This window comes from Gigantopelta aegis, chromosome 9 (assembly GCF_016097555.1).
Source record: "Gigantopelta aegis isolate Gae_Host chromosome 9, Gae_host_genome, whole genome shotgun sequence".
In the NCBI taxonomy this organism is placed as follows: domain Eukaryota; kingdom Metazoa; phylum Mollusca; class Gastropoda; order Neomphalida; family Peltospiridae; genus Gigantopelta; species Gigantopelta aegis.
The window spans coordinates 66294787-66315365 of record NC_054707.1 but is presented as its reverse complement, the minus strand read 5'-3'; the positions used below and the strand labels follow the sequence as shown (position 1 = coordinate 66315365).

Sequence of the window (20579 nt, the reverse complement as noted above, 5' to 3'; positions counted from 1 at the left end):
TTAACATCACTTTAACATTCAAGATTAACCCTGCAGAAGAGAAATGATTTAACATCACTTTAACATTCAAGATTAACCCTGCAGAAGAGAAATGATTTAACATCACTTTAACATTCAAGATTAACCCTGCAGAAGAGAAATGTTTTAACATCACTTTAACATTCAAGATTAACCCTGCAGAAGAGAAATGTTTTAACATCACTTTAACATTCAAGATTAACCCTGCAGAAGAGAAATGATTTAACATCACTTTAACATTCAAGATTAACCCTGCAGAAGAGAAATGTTTTAACATCACTTTAACATTCAAGATTAACCCTGCAGAAGAGAAATGTTTTAACATCACTTTAACATTCAAGATTAACCCTGCAGAAGAGAAATGATTTAACATCACTTTAACATTCAAGATTAACCCTGCAGAAGAGAAATGATTTAACATCACTTTAACATTCAAGATTAACCCTGCAGAAGAGAAATGTTTTAACATCACTTTAACATTCAAGATTAACCCTGCAGAAGAGAAATGTTTTAACATCACTTTAACATTCAAGATTAACCCTGCAGAAGAGAAATGATTTAACATCACTTTAACATTCAAGATTAACCCTGCAGAAGAGAAATGTTTTAACATCACTGTAAAAAACCCTCAAGATCCACTATCGAGAACAGTGGGGCTAGCTCTGGTACTCACCAAGTTCACCAATTGTGAATTTTCGAAACAATTGACAAATTTTATTTTCATTTGGCAAATAAATGTCATGTAATAACTGATATTTTATTGGAAATTAACTGTGTTTTTGCAATTTTTGACATTTAAATACATGATTTGGCAAACTTTTCTGCTCACCCAGAGATATCCCTGAACAAAAATGTTCAACTGAATATCTACAAATCAAAATAAAGTCTGAGAGAGCAGCTAGGTGAGTACTCATCAGGCCTAAATAAGATCAATGTAATAGTGTTGATATAAAGTGCTCCTACTGGCAGTAGCTAGTAACCGACATCAGTGGTGTTGTGATAGCCATCAGACATAAGGCTCCCACCCAGAGCGAGTTTTAACAGCTCAATGGTAGGTGTAACACCACTACACCTTCTTGTGGAGGTTCATTTTTCTGTTACATTTAGAACATACACTAACATTACTTAACACTCATCAGACCCGTCTACAACTCAAAATAAAATCTGCTAATGTATCTAGTGTCAAACTCTGGAGGAAAGAAGAGTGTGTCATATCCACACAATTGTACAGTTAGCATTTAGTTTATCTGACAAAATACACTAAATTTGCAATATCAGTTTGAAAACTTCATCTTTGTTTGGCAACTGATGCATACAAAAGAACTTGGCCAATGATTTAGTAAAATGCTAGATGTATATAAACAATGCAGGTGAAAGTAATGACAAATATATTTATTTCTCACCTTGTCAAGCTTTTTCTTAACTTTTCTTGAAATATCTTTAGGCGTGCTCAGTGTGTTTGTATTTCTGAAAATAATCACAACTTTCCAGTTGTAATCAAGTGTCATCATTTATTGTCAATCAACAGTGTCAATATTTATTAACAAATTAATGGGGTTTAATATTGTTTATTATCAATGTACCAGTGTGATTATTTATTGTTAAATCAACAGTATCATCACATATTACCAAAGTAAAAGTGTTGACATTTATTGTGAAATCAACAGTGTCAACAATTATTCTCCAACCAACAGTCTCAACAATTATTCTCAAATCAATAGTGTCAACTTTTATTCTTAAATCAATTGTGTCAACTTTTATTCTTAAATCAATTGTGTCAACTTTTATCATCAAAAGTTTCAATATTAATATTAAAAAAACAGCCTCCATTACATTAAAGTCAGTTATTCTAACAGTAAGGAAGTCAAATGTTATCTCGCCTTCATGTAAAATATTTGAATTTCATTGGTTATTTAGTCTTGGACAAAACCCTTATACCCTGCGTGGGTGGAGTCAAATCTCTTATACACCACCTGTAACATATAGATAATTTTGAATTTGAATGACGTCACTTTGCATCTCCTTACAGAAACCATAACTGGGTACATGTTTCCGTTTTAAGAATGCTGGAAAAATTCCACTGCAAAATTTTGGCATTAATTTGTTATTGTTAATCATTATTGCTTACTAGTTAAAGATGTTGTTGTACATCTTATATTATGTCACTGTTGAAAGGACCAAACCAAATGCATGTACATGTAGGTGAGATATCAGTTACTGGAGATAAACATAATAGTTGTTAGTGAAAACTATGCCATGAGACCACTTTTAACTTTAACTCAATGACATTTGACTTTTGTATTATTTTACTACATTTAGAAATTTGTTCCATTATAAAGAGAAAATTAATAACATGGGTAGAATTAATGCTTTTGGATGGGTTTAAGTACCAAATATGAACAATCTTTTGCTAAACTAGTTAAAACACATATGAGCTTACACCATATTGATAGGCATGTCTACTTTATTTTAAATAATTCATATACCAGTTTTGAAATCACCGTTAAGATAAATGGGTTATTTCTTCAACAAACCTGTTATTTACATCTGATGAATATTTCCGTCTTTCATCCTCGGGCATGTTCTCCCACTTTTCTCGAAGAATGTTATTTATTTCTTCATCATTTGCTCTTAGATTTTGTTTAAGAACTAACAAAGAAACACACCAACATGTAAGGCTGTGATTCCTCTGGATCCGCACATACATGTATATACACTTATTATCTACATTGTTCAAAATATTTAGGGAAATATAACCAGTAATAATTTCACGCGCACAACGAATGACATAATTTTGTGAAGCGACGTCAGAACTTAATGCGACTTTTCCAGTGTAAACGCTTTTCGTTGACGTCGTTCCGTTTTAGATACATTTGAAACATTTTGAAATGGTCCTAGCTTGTTATTCACGAAAATAATATTTTGGATAATGTGGATAATAAAGAAATTATTACACTCACATGTGAATCGTACTGATTTTACGAAACTCGTGTCAGGATTCATGTATTACCCTCACTCTAGTAATACAATAATCCTGACACTTGTTTCATAAAATCAGTACGACATACAAGCTTGTATAATAGTCTCTATAAACATGCTCATTTCACGGACATACGGGTAAACTAGGCTCACCCTACCCATTGCCAAAGTAGCTAATTTGCTCATTTTAACACAAAGTGGCTATCACATTTAGTATTGGGCTAATAAAACTTTGATTTCATTAGTCACTTTTTAATAATTTTAAAGAAAATACTCTAGAATATTCCAGATATTTAAACATTGGCAAAAACATAATCTGTTGAACAAAAACAGACAGATAATAAATACACTGACCTACTTTACTTCAGTGAAACCTACATGTCTGAGAGAGGGCAGTGACATCGCAGCCTAAGACAATGAATTCATTTAAGATAAACATGATGAAAATATTAAGTACAAAATAATAATAAATATAAATTAAGTTGAATATGACTAATACAAATTATAGTGAAGAGTAAACAAAGTACAAAATAATAATAAATATAATAATTACTCAATAAGACATTAATTGCTTACCAGCTGAACGAACTTCTTTAGAAAAAACATTGAAACCAGATTCATTCTCGAATGCATGGTCACCAACGATGTCAAATAGAGTTGCCTGCCCTTGGATCAGTGGCTGAAAGGACAAGATGATACAAATGTGAACCTTTTTGCAACTGTGTGCCTGAAATACTTAAAAAAGACTTTCTTGATTTTGTTGTCATTGATAATAAGGTGTTTCCATATTACAGAACCTTTCTTCGCAACTAAAATTACATAATAATTTTATTTCTTTGTCAGTGTCTGAATATTTAATGCCTTTCTGGTCATACATGTTTCATACATTTGAAATAAACACTCAGACCCCAAAAATATTGAACATACATAAACTGATAATCTAAAAAAGAAAATATAAATATGTAATTTTAGTCATTAAAAGGGCTCTTTTTCATCAGAACTATGTTACAATGGCCTCAGACTGTACATGCAAGTCATTAATCAAAATTAACTGAAAGTAGCCTTTTAAATTAAAGAATAGTTTTTTTGTGTAATCTGCAGTTTTTGTTTAGTTGGGTTTTTTTGGTTTGTTTGAGGTTTTGGGGGGGGTTATGTGTTTTTGGGGTAGGGGTATCAAACTTGCTCAAATATTATAAGCTTAGTCATATTGATATATGAACTAAATCACCTTGGGCTGTTGACAACCAGCAGATCTGCGTTTTTCAGGTGGAAGGATATCGTTTGTCAGTGGTGAAGCCGGCCTCTTGCCAGGCATGTGGGATGTTGTTGGTGACAACAGTGACACAGGCTGAAAGTAAGACTACTTCAGTATATGATTTCAATACTGATTACAACACAATCGCAATTAAAACCTTCAAGACACATGCAAATTATACTGGGACGAATTTACAAAGCCCGTTTTTCTTAAAGGCATATTGTCACAGACCACTGACCTATTTAATAATGGTCTAACAAAGTATTACCTGAAAAAAAAAAAAATTGATTTGTCCGTAAACGTACTTTATTCAACCATCTTCATAACCACCATACTCCATTTATTAATGACATTTTGTAAAAATAATTGAATTATGGCAATGGTCCATAATTCAAAAACTAAAATTGCTGAGGGGGATGACATGGATTTCACTCCATCATGGTTCAGTTACGGTGATGCGATAGCTAGATTTGGTTTCCAACAATGTAATTTTTCTTTATTATTCATTTTTAGAGAAATATGGTCCTTAAATCCGTGACAGTATGCCTTTAAAGCCAGGCATTTAAGCATTGTTTATGTATGTACGTGTAGTTGCATGTACATGCGTATGTCAAAAACAGGCTTCATAAATTGGCCCATTGAGATTGTGAAGCAAAACAAAAAAGAAAAGAGTAGTCTGATAAGAACATAATACAGGAGACTACAATTTTCTGCTATTTAGAAAGCAAGAATGTAATTCAAAGAAAATTTCAAGACAATATGTTGTATTTATTAGCATAAAAAAAACAAGAACCTCCCCCTCCAAAAAAAACCCACCTATACACACCTGTACGAGTTTCCCATTTACCGACACACATTGACCTCTGCTCCATAATTCAGCATCTCCTTTTTGACCTTCACTCCCTGGAGCCACAGGTGAACTCTGTCCATCTTTATCACTAGCTGAAGTAACAGAAGGAATGGCTTCATGAGATTTAGTTTTTTCTGCAACCGTTATCATCACTTCATCTATCACTGGCATTGACATGATATCATCTGAATCAGAATCTGTGTCAACCCACCAAGGGTCCTTTTCCACACTTTTTGTTTCATTACCCGATACCACGACTTGGTTTACATTTGAAATCTGTTGCTCGCATGTGTTATCTTTACTCCTATCAGAGCAGATTTTATCATCCTTACCACCATTGCTCTCCATGTTTCTACCTACTAATTCGTCAACTTTATCCTTACACCTGGAAACATCTGATGAACAGTTCAGAGAGGTTTTTGTGTTTTCCAGACCTATCTGACTCTGCTCAAAGTCAGTTAGGTTAATTTCCCAGTTAGCTGCTGGCAAGTCCATGTCATTGTGTTGTTTTGTCACCTGGTCAGGATCAACAAACCCACTGTCATTCCGATTATTCAAAATGTTACATTTGTCAGATGGGTGATGAAAAACATCAGATTTGTCATTTGCACGATTTAAAACATCAGATTTGCCCTGGGGTTGATTCAAAACATCAGATTTGCCTTGGGGATGATTCAAAGCATCAGATTTGCCCTGGGGATGATTTAAAACATCTGCGTTGTCCTCGGGATAATTTAAAACATCTGCGTTACCCTGGGGATTATTCACAAAATCAGATTTGTAAATAGAATGGCTCAAAACCTCGCATTTGTTGGATGGTCTAGAATCCTGAGACTGTTTTGTAAACGTTGAATCTTCCAACTGAGCTGCCTGTTCTGCTTCCTCGGACAGCTGTCTACTGTACCGTGACACTAGTGCCCTCGCCTCAGAGTTGTCTTCCTTTGCATGGGTCTCAGCATCCTTGTTGGTTTGTCTCCACAGTCGAGGTGTATCCAAGGGGCCATATACATACAGCAAGACTTTCTCCAGACAATTTTTCACTGCATCCTAAAATATTACATTTTAATATTAGAATATATTCTTTTTCATTTCAACTTATTTTCGTGCTTATATCCAATTAAGGTTCAAGCACCCTGTCCTGGGCATACACCTAAGCTATCTGTCCAGGACAGTGGGTTAGTTGTTACTGGTTAGTGAGAGTTGTTGAAACTTGCTCTGGGTGGGAGCCAGTACCGGGCTGCGAACCCTATACCTACCAGCCATATGTCCGATGGCTTAACCACGACACCACAAAGGCCGGTAATACATGTATGTTCTAAAACTAGACAATCCTAAAATATTACATTTTAACATCAGAACATGTTCTAAATAAAAATTTAATTTCAGTTAAACTTGATTGCATTGTAAAAGCTAGCTGATGAAGTATAATGACGGAAAGAACATGTTATTAACACTCACTGCAATGAAGGATATGGCTCAGGTTGTGTAGAACATTTGGTTGTGCTAGCATAGTTACTTGAATAATGCATTCAAATGTCTCCAATTTAAGTCACAGAGCAATGGGTGTGTTGGTGGTGGTGATAGTAGTAGTAACAGGAGTAGTAGAACAGGTAGGAGTAGAAGCATCACAGGGCTACTACATTATCTACTAAACTTCAAAAATTACAGAAACCCAGTTATTTTCTATCAAAATATCAATTATTTCATTAAATTATTTCACCAAATTAAAATCAAATTTGCCAATTGTTTTTGAAATTCGCAAATGGCAAATTTGGCGAGTGACAGAGCTAGCCCTGTACAGCAGCATTAGCATCGGCAGCAGGGCTAGCCCCGTACAGCAGCATTAGCATCGGCAGCTAGCCCCGTACAGCAGCATTAGCATCGGCAGCAGGGCTAGCCCCGTACAGCAGCATTAGCATCGGCAGCTAGCCCCATACAGCAGCATTAGCATCGGCAGCAGGGCTAGCCCCGTACAGCAGCATTAGCATCGACAGCAGGGTAGCCCCGTACAGCAGCATTAGCATCGGCAGCAGGGCTAGCCCCGTACAGCAGCATTAGCATCGGCAGCAGGGCTAGCCCCGTACAGCAGCATTAGCATCGGCAGCAGGGCTAGTCCCGTACAGCAGCATTAGCATCGGCAGCAGGGCTAGCCCCGTACAGCAGCATTAGCATCGGCAGCAGGGCTAGTCCCGTACAGCAGCATTAGCATCGGCAGCAGGGCTAGTCCCGTACAGCAGCATTAGCATCGGCAGCAGGGCTAACCCCGTACAGCAGCATTAGCATCGGCAGCAGGGCTAGCCCCGTACAGCAGCATTAGCATCGGCAGCTAGCCCCATACAGCAGCATTAGCATCGGCAGCAGGGCTAGCCCCGTACAGCAGCATTAGCATCGGCAGCAGGGCTAGCCCCGTACAGCAGCATTAGCATCGGCAGCTAGCCCCATACAGCAGCATTAGCATCGGCAGCAGGGCTAGCCCCGTACAGCAGCATTAGCATCGGCAGCAGGGCTAGCCCCATACAGCAGCATTAGCATCGGCAGCAGGGCTAGCCCCATACAGCAGCATTAGCATCGGCAGCAGGGATAGCCCCATACAGCAGCATTAGCATCGGCAGCAGGGCTAGCCCCGTACAGCAGCATTAGCATCGGCAGCTAGCCCCATACAGCAGCATTAGCATCGGCAGCAGGGCTAGCCCCGTACAGCAGCATTAGCATCGGCAGCAGGGCTAGCCCCGTACAGCAGCATTAGCATCGGCAGCAGGGCTAGCCCCGTACAGCAGCATTAGCATCGGCAGCAGGGCTAGCCCCGTACAGCAGCATTAGCATCGGCAGCAGGGCTAGCCCCGTACAGCAGCATTAGCATCGGCAGCTAGCCCCGTACAGCAGCATTAGCATCGGCAGCAGGGCTAGCCCCGTACAGCAGCATTAGCATCGGCAGCAGGGCTAGCCCCGTACAGCAGCATTAGCATCGGCAGCTAGCCCCGTACAGCAGCATTAGCATCGGCAGCAGGGCTAGCCCCGTACAGCAGCATTAGCATCGGCAGCAGGGCTAGCCCCGTACAGCAGCATTAGCATCGGCAGCAGGGCTAGCCCCGTACAGCAGCATTAGCATCGGCAGCTAGCCCCGTACAGCAGCATTAGCATCGGCAGCTAGCCCCGTACAGCAGCATTAGCATCGGCAGCAGGGCTAGCCCCGTACAGCAGCATTAGCATCGGCAGCAGGGCTAGCCCTGGGTGGCCATTTTTGTTGCCAAAAAATTTGCCAATCTTCAATTTCTTTCGCCAATCTAAATACGTATTCACCAATCTAAAGACGTATTCGCCAATCTAAAGACGTATTCACCAATCTAAATATGTATTCGCCAATCTAAATACGTATTCGCCAATTACATTTTGGCATTTCAGTTAAAATATTTAGTTTTTAATCTTGTTCTTTATGATAATATAGTACATGCTGAAATGTACTTATTATTCAGTTTACATCTTGTATGACACTGTTTTAGGGGATCTATTTTTTACTAACCTAATAGTGAATTGTTGCTGATGTCTATAGGGCTTGCCGTAGCCCAGTGTTAAATTGCTCATATGATGTGCGGTCAGTCTAGGGTCGATCCCTGTCAATGGACTCATTGAGTCAGTGCACCACGAGTGGTATATCACAAAAGAGGCAGTTTTACTTTTTGTATGCATCAGATAATGATATAAATTGTATGTTTCTCTGTAATTTGAAAGAAGCAAGTGAAATTTGATCCGATATACATGTTCCCAAAAAAGATTCACTGGACTAAGATATACACTATATTTTTGCACCACAAGTGTGAAATGGTAAGTACCGGTACATAATGTTTACATATTTAATAACCTAACAAGTTTTATCATTCAGTATCTTTCGAGATATGTGTGTAAAATGCTGGAATAAATGTAGTCCAGAACAGGACCCAATGCCCTTTTGTTTTTATTACAAATTTTTTTTAAAGATGATAGACATCAAAATAATTTTAAAATGACAAAAGTTTATAAATGCCCAATTATGGAGACGTTCAACAATAACATAACGTAAGATCTGACTTTTTTTTATACTCTGCCCCATTATGTTTTGTAATGATGACAATACTCACCCCTCTAAAGTTATGTAACAATTGTCTCCCACCCACTGGGTCACTAGCATTAATTTTATCAGCATTATAAATTTATAAACATTAGATTTTCTGTTCTCATTTAGGGTTTTTTTTCTGCTTTATATAAAGATAAAAGATAAATCCCACCAGACACTGTGCTACCCCTCCAGATATTGTTCCAATGCCACAGGCCTATATGAATGTATCTTTAATCTCTTTGGTAATAAATAGATGTATTATTGTATATATAATAGAAAAATCTTATTTTTTGAAAACAAAATGACCAGACTGGCTGTTTGTTTTTGTTTTTGTTTTTTTTTAAAGTGGGTAAGTCTTGATCATACCCTACTCCATGACCTCGTTTTGCAACTACCCTCCTAACTTACCTATATGATTTATTACTGAATACTGTTCATAATTGTTTTGGTGTCCAACTCGAAGAGTATTGCCAGTCACCCAAAATAAAGACAAAGGAAACGTCTTTATAATATTATTGCTATCAAAACACTGGTTGTATTTCTGTGCAAGGGGTGGAGGGATTTATCATGTTGGTGTCAGTAATATATCAGTAGATATAGCAGAAATGAATTATAATTTCGCCACTTAATATGTTTGAAATATAATCTGTAAACGTAGAAAGTTTCAACTAATAATAATTGTATATAAGTGAGAAACAATATGTATTCCTCACCAGGGCACCCACTTTGTGGAAATGAACTCAACCACGTGACCTAGATTTACAACATTAACCCTACGACAAAACATGACTAATAAAAATTAAAATTTGTTGTCGCTAGTAATCAAACATTTAGTATCAACAATGCAACATGTCTTAAACAGTATTTCATTTTATTTAATCGCATTTTCTAACTGTACGACAAACAGCTAGCAGTACACTACTGAATAGTAGACTGACCCCACATACATGCAAATAGCACTTATTCACACTACGAGGCAGATCAACAAAACAAAACTGGTTGATAGAATGTTTGGTTCTAAAAATCAAAATGGAAAAAAACTTTCGCAAATTTTTTCGCCAAATCGAAAAAAATACCTTTTTTTTTTTTTTTTCCTCCACAATTGTCGACTTTGGCGAACGACAGCGCGAGCCCTGAGCAGTAGTAGTAGATGACCTATAACGTATGATTCGAGTCTTTCACCCACATAATATGGACCTATCTTAAACTGCTTGTTACAGACCTGAATACTCTTTGTCCACATTAATTCATGCAAGGTAAAAAGGCCTACAATCAAACATTATCAGCCTACACAGTGGTCACCAGTAACAGTGAATCAAATATTAACAGAAAAAAACAACTAACCAGATGATGCAGCATAACCTTGGTTTTATTTGGGTCAATGTTGACGTCTATCTCATTTGGTGGGATGGTAACAGACACGATGAAAACAGGATGTCTGGTGTTGTCACATCCGTAGCTGTTGCAGTAGTATGTGCGAATCAACTGAAAAACATACATATAGTAATAATCATGAACATTCACTTAAAGGGACATACCCTAGTTTTTAAACACTAAGGCATATTTTTTACTATTAGAGCCGTTTTTGATAACACAAATCATACTTTACTTACAATTTATTGTTTACTTTATTCATTTCCATACATTCGAGTGTTTTTTGTCATACTGGTGTTTTTAATATCACGAAATGCATTTCTCATATTTTTAAAAACACACGCACATCTGTGAAGTAATATATATAGAGTCGCGTTTTAGTCTATTTTTAGAGGTTATTTCACCATTTCAAAGTCACAGACTAATGTTTCACTCAAATGTAACTTTATCCAAATGTGTTACAGGTTTGTAGATTAACTAAAGATAGTGTTTATTTTCACGGGTTAAAACTAGACTCTGTCCCTTTAAGAAGACAAATATAAAAATACACTTCCTGGAGCAAATTTATCACTTTCATTATGCAAACATATGCAACACTGGTATATTAATTTTAAAAAAACGGTAAAAATGTAAAAAATTTAGGCTACTAAATGTAACGTGCATGGCCATTTTGCTTCATTCCATTAAATCTGCCATCTGGCACAAGTCCTTTTGTAGATAGTTTTTCTGACACTAGAACTATTTTGTAGTCCAATCAGTCTTATAATTTTAGTATAATGATTATAAAATCGACTGCATTTTATTTTTGTACCGTGATGTCACGGCCCTTCTTTTGGCTAGCATCACTAGAAGGAATGAATGCAGTGTTACATATGAATGAAGTAATGAACAGGCCGTCCACCTCCTAAACAACGAGATCAATTAACCAATGAAAAGGGCACATTACTGTCCATTATTAACCGGGTTAATAAAGGTATGCAAATTTGCAAGGTCTCTGGGTAATGTGTTGTTGTGGATGGGCCATTTGTTTACAAGCCAACAAGACCCGTGTACCTGACCATAACGTTTTCAAAAATTTGTTTAAAACTAATCTGTACTAATTGTGATGACGTCATATTATCGATGGCGGTGACTTTAGTACTGTAATTTACTAAAAAAAAAAAAAAAAAGTTATTTTAGAAGTGTTATAGGATAAATAGAATTCGCTACTCGTGTTTATAACAATGTACAGGGTTCATACACTTCAAATGGTTTCATTTTCCAGGACTTTTAAGGGCTATTTTCGTTCATTTTCCAGGACTATTTTACCTTTTTCCAGGGGTCTGAATATATGACTTGGAAAGAAGTTTTTGTTTAACGACACCCTAGCAGATTGTTTAGTCAGTGGCTGCTATGTCTCCACACGGTCTACAGTAATCACACCCCACTCTGGATATAACTTTTGGATGGTAAAGTTGTAAACTAAAACTGTTGAAATAAAATATTTTATTAACTACATTTGTTGTACATTGTACAAAATAGTGATATAAACATGTATCTAATACTCAAATAGAATAGAGCAATCAACTTGGCTAGATAACTATTGTTTCAGTGTGTCCACTTTTGTGTAAATCTCGCTACACAGATCTTTCAGCTGGTCATTCTTTTCTTTAGCTGTTCTCCTCAGACTGTTTGATTTTGAAATCCAAGATAGCTTACTGGTTGACTCTGCTTTCTCGGCAAACTCATCTGCTGATTTGGTCAAGTCCACAATGTCACTTTCCAGTCTTCTTTTCTTTTTTTTCATTTCATCTACTTCATCAAGAAACAGCTTCCTCTTCTTGATCCCTTCCACTTGCAACTTTTCAGTTCTCTTTTCCTCCAAATACGCCATGTATTTCTGTCTACCTGCTGCTGCAGCTGTTAGCAGTTGTGGAGTGAGTTTCACATTCTGGACGCCTCCAATAGATGTCACATGATCACAAATCAATCTTTGTGCCTCTACCGATCGTTCTAGCACATTTTCTACCTCTATCTCCTTATTGACAGAAAAACCGCGTTCCACGCTGGCTTGTCCATGTGACAACAGAAGAATATCTTTCACTACTTTGTTCCATAGCAAGTTGTACTGTCCACTGTTGCCCATGTGCTGGTACAACAACACATCAACCCTGCTGCTTTCAGTGGAGAACTCTGTGTATTCTGATTTGTGTTCAACAACAGTGGTTTCCAGGAATTCCCTAAACTCTCTCAGAACATCATCACAAGTTGATGGTCCACCTTTCACTCTGTGCGAGTCATTCAGTAACTTTAACAGGTTTTTCATTCTTGTGATGCAGCCATCTTTATCTGTAGCCATTTTCCTGGGATTTAGACAGGATAGATTCCTTACAACCGGGTACTTCATTGGCGCTTTTTCCAGCAGTTTACATACTATCTTCATCAGGAAGTCTTTACATTCCATCCTCATTTCCAGAGCCTGCTTTTCGCTCATCTGTTTTGTAGCACTAAGCCTTTTCATTTCTTGCTCTGCAGCAAAGCCAATATCAATCTTTGAGTAACTACAGTGGTTTTTCTTTTCCCCGTGGATCCAAGGACAACAGACTGGAAACACTGACATTCTCCAACAGTTACCTTTTCATGAATCTCTGCATAAGATTTTTACACAGACGAAACATATCTTCACCTAAGAAAGGCAACATCGGTTGATCTGTTTGGTATTGAACCAGAAATGGCACAATCTGCTTGGCGATGGAAGTGAAAATGTGGGTTTTAGCTGTAAATAACTTGTCGTTACAACATGTCTTGATGGTTTCAAAGGAAGCTGTGTTAGGATTGGATACCTTCTTTTCTTCCACAGATTTCACATATTTTTTAATATGTGTCCATACTTCTAGTGCTCTGACGGCTACTGGTGCATTTTCTAACCATCTGTGGTTACAGAATTTGAGAGGGAAGACATTGGAATCTGTCATTGAAACAAAATCTTCCCTTCGAGCTGGTGTATCCATAAACAGTTAATACAAACTTGGCAGTAGTTTCTGTATGTCCCAACCAGACGCATTGGACCCATCTTTAAATGCACCATGGACGATATGCAACCCACAGCTACCAATATTTAGTAAAGTGTTGTCACATGTTGTTGTCAGTTTGTCTTGTAGAAGACGATGGAACTTCCAATTGACATTTGGCCCATCCATGGAAACTTGGAGCAGGTTTCTCATATTTAAGTTGTCAACGCAGTTTTCAAAGTGTTCAACCATTACTTCAGCAGATGCATGACCCATGAATACAGATCCATAATAGAATGTTTTTACCTAAAACAAAAATAAAAAATAAAATATAATATGCATCATGTAAGAAAAAAAAATGTAAATAAAGCAAAATAACACACACACATATATACATATATTTATTTATTTATTTATATATATATACACAAACATGTATGAAACAGCTTAGAACGTTTATAATTATTTGTGTGATCTAAACCGGTCTTGTCCACACCTCCTTGTGTAAATTAGTTGTCAATTAAATCCTTGCAGCTAAAGCTCAGCTGCTAAATCAAAGCGTGTTGCACGTGTGCCTTCTGAAATATACATCTCCTTTGTTTTGGCTTGGCTCAAGTAGATCGAATAAACATAGGCGACACCACCAAAAGAAACAAGTGTAACAATGTTATACACTGTTACGATTGTTGAAAGGAGACCTTTGCAAATCTCTATGGTGTTAAACTCATTCTTAATCTCACGTTACATCGATGGGGTTTATTTAAAGATATGGGCTTCTTTCCGGTCAAATGATTAATCATGGTCACGACTCGCCGCACAGGATTCAGACCCAAGTGGTGGGCCATTGTTAAAGCGATAGCTCACTTTGTGAGGTGTTAATTCCTACTTAATTATACACTGTTTAATTAACGTTTACGAGCTAAATGGATTTATTCAGTTACTCGAATTTGTCGGTATTTAACCATAAAAGGTCCATAAAATTATTTACATGCAAGTAGTCAACTTATATGACGTCAGACGCGTGCTTGTTTTTCTAAAAATAACAGGACCTGACTGATCATATCCACAGAGTACACAATAATAAATGAACATCTATGAATGAAATAATGTGTAGCTATAATTTTTTACAAATAATTTTCATTTACTATAAACAGTATAGGCCACATATAGCATATTATATTATCATATTATAAATAAGTACTTAATAAACAAAAAATATACCTTTCCATCCTCCTGCCATATGCGGGAATGAATATCCATTTGCTTGTTTTGGGTTTTCCGATTTAAACTTTCGTCAAAAAGGAGGACATATCCTGACTGGCTATCAATGCGTTTTGTCAACAACTGGTGCAAGACCAAAACATGAAAGGTAGGCCATTTTCCTTTCGCCACAGGTGAATCGTTTCGCAATCTCACTGTCAGGAAACATCAGTGAAAATATTGATAAAACATCAGAACACGAATTGTATGAAAAATGTGAATTGATTACTTTCAGTGTCCATAATATTTCTGATCTCAAACACTCGCTCCGATTCACAAACGATGCGACAGTCACTGGTGGGGGTGTAGTAGAAGCTGTCGGCTTGTCAAAGGTAGATTTGTCCGTGAAAAAGTTTCTAATTGTTGTGTTTTCGCACAAACTTTCCCGATGTTCCTTCAATAACTGTTTGTGTTTAGACCCTTTTCCATGACTTCTTATTGCCGGTTCCCCCATGTTGGATATATCAAAGTTCTTTTTACAAACCTTACAACTGGCGCTGCATTTGTCTTCCACCCGTTCCAACCATGACATGTATTCTTCATTTTTTAGCCACCTGTCGTTAAACGTACACTTTCCGTTAGGCATTTTCGCAGAAGTGATTTACACATCTACCCGTTTTTCTTTTTCTTTTTTTTAATGTCATACTGGTATATATTTTTTATCCGGATTCCATGCTTGAAGAATTGTGTCGCCATCTCAATTAAGATTATCTACTCGTGCTCTAGAGCCACTACGCCTATCTATAGACCAAATAAACCAACACAGTATTTCCTGCTCAACAACTGACCAATGGCAGTCAACCTCATTATAATCATCGATGCGTTTAGGTATTGTTTTTTTTTGGGGGGGGGGGGGTTTCTTTCCTTCTTTTGGGGGAGGGGTACCTAAGTCAAACGCGATTATTTATGTATTTGTAACATCACTAAAAAAAAATTAGAAACAAAATTTCAAATTTTCAGGACTTTCCAGGAGGTAAACTGACTTTTCCAGGACATTTAACTCTTTCACCACGACAGGCCGGTATACCGGCTAGCGATACCAGTGCCTCTCACCACGACAGGCTGGTTTAGCGGCTTGTAACACCTGTTCATATTTGGCGCCGAGTGACGCGTCAATATTATAATTAGACAAAATCTCGCGCGACCGTAGCTGCCATGTGACACACTGTAATGGCTGCGCCCATGTTCTAGCGAATTTTGAATGAGTTTTTCCAAGTTTATACTGATATTCTGACTGTAATTAAACATGAACCGAGGTGACGAAATTTCGTCTGTTGAAAACAATGGTTGCGATTCAGATGACGGGTTTTCCAATGATGAAATGTGGGATAATATGGACTTTGGTGCATTTGATTTAATCGAGATTGGCGATCGTGAACGAAATGTCATTCAACATGGCAGTTTAGAAGAAAAAAATGATACCGATGACGAGTTACAAGATGACTTTCCACTGTTTTACCACGCGCCTGAGGGGCCATATTCGGTTACCTGCAGATCAACGTTTACTAAAAATCCGGGGCCCGTAAAAGTGTTTGACGTCAACACAAACGCCATAGAGTACTTTTCGCTATTTTATTCCAATACAGTGTATGGAAAAATTGTGTAATTTACCAAAATGAATGCCAAAAAAAAAGCGTGATACAGATCCTGCTAACAACAAAGGTGTGTGGTATAATATTTCTGTTGATTGAAAGCTTAATTTTGCAAAAGCATTGTAAATATATTTTAAAATTATAACTGGAATGTTAATTAATTAATTATCCAACAAGAAAAACATTTGTACTGTTTGGTTTTTTTTAAATTACCAGTCCTACCTACTCAAATAGGTGAGTAATATGCATACTTTACCTGTAATTACCAGATTTATACCTGTTGAATCTAACATTTTTAAAGTATTATTTTTTTATCTAGACAGCCGTCCATTCACCTTTCTGGAAATGTATAGCCTATAACTAAAATTAATGATAAAACAAGTAGTTTTATCCTTTAACAAACATGATCATAAATCTGCTATTTAAACTCAGTGTGCAGGGAAGGTCAAGACTGTAAAACTTAGTGGTGAAAGAGTTAAGGACTTTCCAGGGTAAAAAAAAAAATTAAGCACTTTCCAGGGTTTTCCAGGATGCGTGCGAACCCTGATGTAACATATCAACCTCATCTGGTTAATCGGTATTTGTATCAGCAGAGCCTCGACAAATAGCAATTAACATAGACTCAGTTGATATTTTTCATATTAAAAAATACTCATGACGGATCCTCTATTTACATTTATCAGGGTATGAACCAAACAATTCAAAACTGATTTAATAAAACTATATATTTTAGATCCATATTTGCTTTTATTAACAGCTCAAAACGAATACATGTAGTTCAATAAACAGGGCTCATTTCAAATCAAGTTCAGTCTTCTTTGTTAAAATTAATTTAAAGTCACTTGAAAATGGACACTAAATCTACAAACCTCTTAACACATCTGGCTAAAGTTACAGCAGAGGGAAACAAGCATCTGTAATGCTGAAACAGGGAAATACCCTCAAATAAATACACTAGAACTTGTTTCCTAACTATTACCTCTCATATGTGCATTTTTTTAAATTTAAAAATGTATTTTGTGGTATTAAAAACACTAGAATGACCAGAAACACTTTGGATGTATTGAACTGGATAATCTAAGGAATAAAATTTAAGAAATGTTTGATTTCAATTAACAAAAAAGTTCCAATAGTGAAAAATATCCTGTTGTGTTTAAAAAAACTAGGCCCATCGGGTCTGTCACTATAAGCAAAAACACTGAAATTAGTTAAAAAGCTATAAAAAAAATCACATCCGTGACATATAAATATTTTTCTATTACCTTCTCTATTTCTTTGATGGTCACTGGTCGGGAATTAACGAAGAGAAAACTTCTGTCACATGATGCTCGACTCGTCACAAGAATATCTGAACCTGGCTTCGGTAGAAACACGGTCACTTCAAGCTATTAATGAAATAAAAACATGGTTGCTTAAGTTATTGTGTATTAAAGTTACTCTAGGGGTTAGACGTGACCAAGTGGTAAAGCACTCGTTTGAGGCACGGTCGGTTTGGGATCAATCCCCTGTCAGTGGGCCCTTTGGGCTATTTCTCGCTCTAGCCAGTGAACCACGACTGGGACATCAAAGGCTGTGGTATGTGCTATCCTGTCTATGGGATGATGCATATAAAAGATCCCTTGCTGCTAATCAAAGAGTGGCGACAGCAGGTTACCTCCCTTAACAAATGTGTGACGCCATATAACCATCAATGAAATGTGTCGAGTGCATCGTTAAATAAAACATTTCCTTCCTTTATTAAAGTTACTCAGAAATTTTTTCTACCACTGAACTATATCCTGACCCTTATTAGAATAGACAGCCAATCAGTCACCAAATACAAATTAATTCAGTATAAAATTATGCTATTAACTAAAGCTATCAAGTAGCTGTATAACAGAGATTCAAGAAATTGAATACCTATTTAAGTCAAATCTTGAGATTATTCAAACATTATTTAGGTGTTCATCATACCCTCTTCACTCCATATGATTAAATCAATGTCATCTCATTTCAGAAAAATGCACACAAAACAAATTACTGTGAATTCATACAAACTGTGGAAGCAAATTTCTTTTCAACGTTCCCCTTTGACACCCAAGAGTCAATGTATTTTTTGTGTACTGGAGTATCATTTACTCGCTCACTCACTCTTCTCCAATAAAATTATTTTAAAAACAACAATAAGCCATAATAATAAAACTGAAGTCAGGCTTTATGTAAACTTAATGTACCCACTTTTGGATCAGATTCCTTGACCTGTTTGACCTCCAACTGTGAGGCTATCTGTCGACCAAGGACCGAAAACACAGCAGTTTTCATGTCTGACATTACGCTCTTCTGCCACACAGTCTCCTTGTTGTGTCGCAATGTGAGCCGCACATGGGGGCAGATAACTCCAAACGACATGAGAAGATCTTCAATTTTCTTCAATTCCTCCTTCTTCTTCTTGCTGGTATTGTAATAGTGTTTACGGACTGGTAAATTCTTGAACAAATTTGAAGCAACAATTAGTGTCCCTTGAACAAAAAAATAGAAACTTTTGAAAATTCTGGTTACATTTTGCCAAAGTAGACAAGCAAACTAGACATTAAATTATTTTACCATGCTGCATACTGCATGTAATCAGTTGTTTTTTCAAAACCTCATAAGGGGCCATTCATAAAGTATGTGTTCATAAAGTATGTAACTCCAGTTGGAGGGAGAGAAGAGGGTATTGCATATGAAAAAGTCTACATGGGGAGGGAGAATCACTACAAATCGATGTACGCCCATACATAGGAGCTAGAGGGTGTAAATAGTTCCAGATTGCACAATATTATGTCTATAATGGTCTTTATGAATGGACCCTAAGTAAAGATTGGTCTACAGATATTTTTCTGTTGTTTTATGTAATATACTGTAGATCCTGAAATTAACGTGTCCCAAAATTAATGTGACGGTGGGCAGACTAAAATGCGACATGAAATTAATGTGAGTCGCCTTCCTTTGAAATATTAACTTTTCTAACCCCACACATCTGTGTACCTTTTGATTAAATCCAAGTTACAGGCATCTTCAATGAGTTGTTTTATAAATGTATTAGAATTTTAATCTTGGTTTGTTTTAATAGCGTGTGACACATAACTTGCTGGACTATTCGACAATTAGTCTGTCTCACCTACAATGAATTATTTTCCACTTCTGTTTATAAATATATTAGATTTTTTTAATGTTTTAATAACGTGGGACACACATACAAAACAGAAATAAATGTGTAATATTGTTAATGCGAATAACTCAAACTCACATTTTTTGCATTAATATTATGATCACATTAATTTCAGGATCTACAGTACACATGCAATCTTCTTACTGTTGTTTTGTTAGCGGTTGGGGCTTTTTTTTTGCAGAGAGCGAGTGATCAATAATGCACATTTGGTACACATCTTTGCATGAACAGTTATGCATGTATAATAATCATGTAATTTATGGAATAATAAAATGCATGAATAAATCATTAACCATTTCCAAGATGTGATGGTTTTCCATCTAAAATTTCTCCGTTGCTCGTTACGGTGTAGGTCATGCTGATGTCATCAGTCTCTGTTTTGGTTGTTATGGAAACATCAGCAACAGAACAAAGAGAAGCTGAAAGCATAAAGAAAAACATCATTTACTAATGGCAATAAAAAAAAAAATGTTATTTTGACAGACTGTCTCGGCAAATTAATATTATGGTTGCATGTAACTCTACATATATGTAAGTTGAACAGTTCACCAAATTATTTATTAAACTTCAAAAATGGCAGAAATCTACAGTTATTTTCAAACAAAATATGAATAATTATATGAAATAATTTCGCTAATTAAAATAAAATTGGCCAATTGTTTTTAAAATTCATAATTGGCAAATAATTTGTAGCAATTAACTGAAATATGACTGTCAGTGGTATCAGTTCCCCTGAAGTATTGAAGGCTTATTTCTGGCAGGAATAATCTAAGTAGAATGTTTCACACTCACTTTTCCTCCCTCCCCCACCCCACCCCAAACATGTTTCTGGTCATCTTGGTGTTTGTAGCTATAGCAGTTTAAAATTCATTACATGTACGACATTTTTCATAAAATGAAAAAGGGACATACATCCAACTCAGAAACTAGGGTTAGCAGGTTTTAATTAATTAGAATAAAATTAGAGGCCTAAAAACC

General features: G+C 36.5%; 1 protein-coding gene across 1 annotated transcript in view; it reads right to left on the bottom strand.

Annotated features, from left to right (window-relative positions):
- Positions 1-20579, bottom strand: part of LOC121381704 (PMS1 protein homolog 1-like) — a 39339-nt gene that overhangs the window by 14469 nt on the left and 4291 nt on the right. Inside the window, exons 3-11 of the mRNA XM_041511049.1 lie at positions 19895-20020; positions 18629-18909; positions 17674-17796; positions 10540-10680; positions 5079-6149; positions 4226-4345; positions 3574-3676; positions 2553-2667; positions 1422-1485 (exon numbers count right to left, since the gene is read on the bottom strand). Coding sequence (XP_041366983.1) covers positions 1422-1485; positions 2553-2667; positions 3574-3676; positions 4226-4345; positions 5079-6149; positions 10540-10680; positions 17674-17796; positions 18629-18909; positions 19895-20020 — 2144 coding nt within the window. The remainder of the gene's footprint in view (positions 1-1421; positions 1486-2552; positions 2668-3573; positions 3677-4225; positions 4346-5078; positions 6150-10539; positions 10681-17673; positions 17797-18628; positions 18910-19894; positions 20021-20579) is intronic.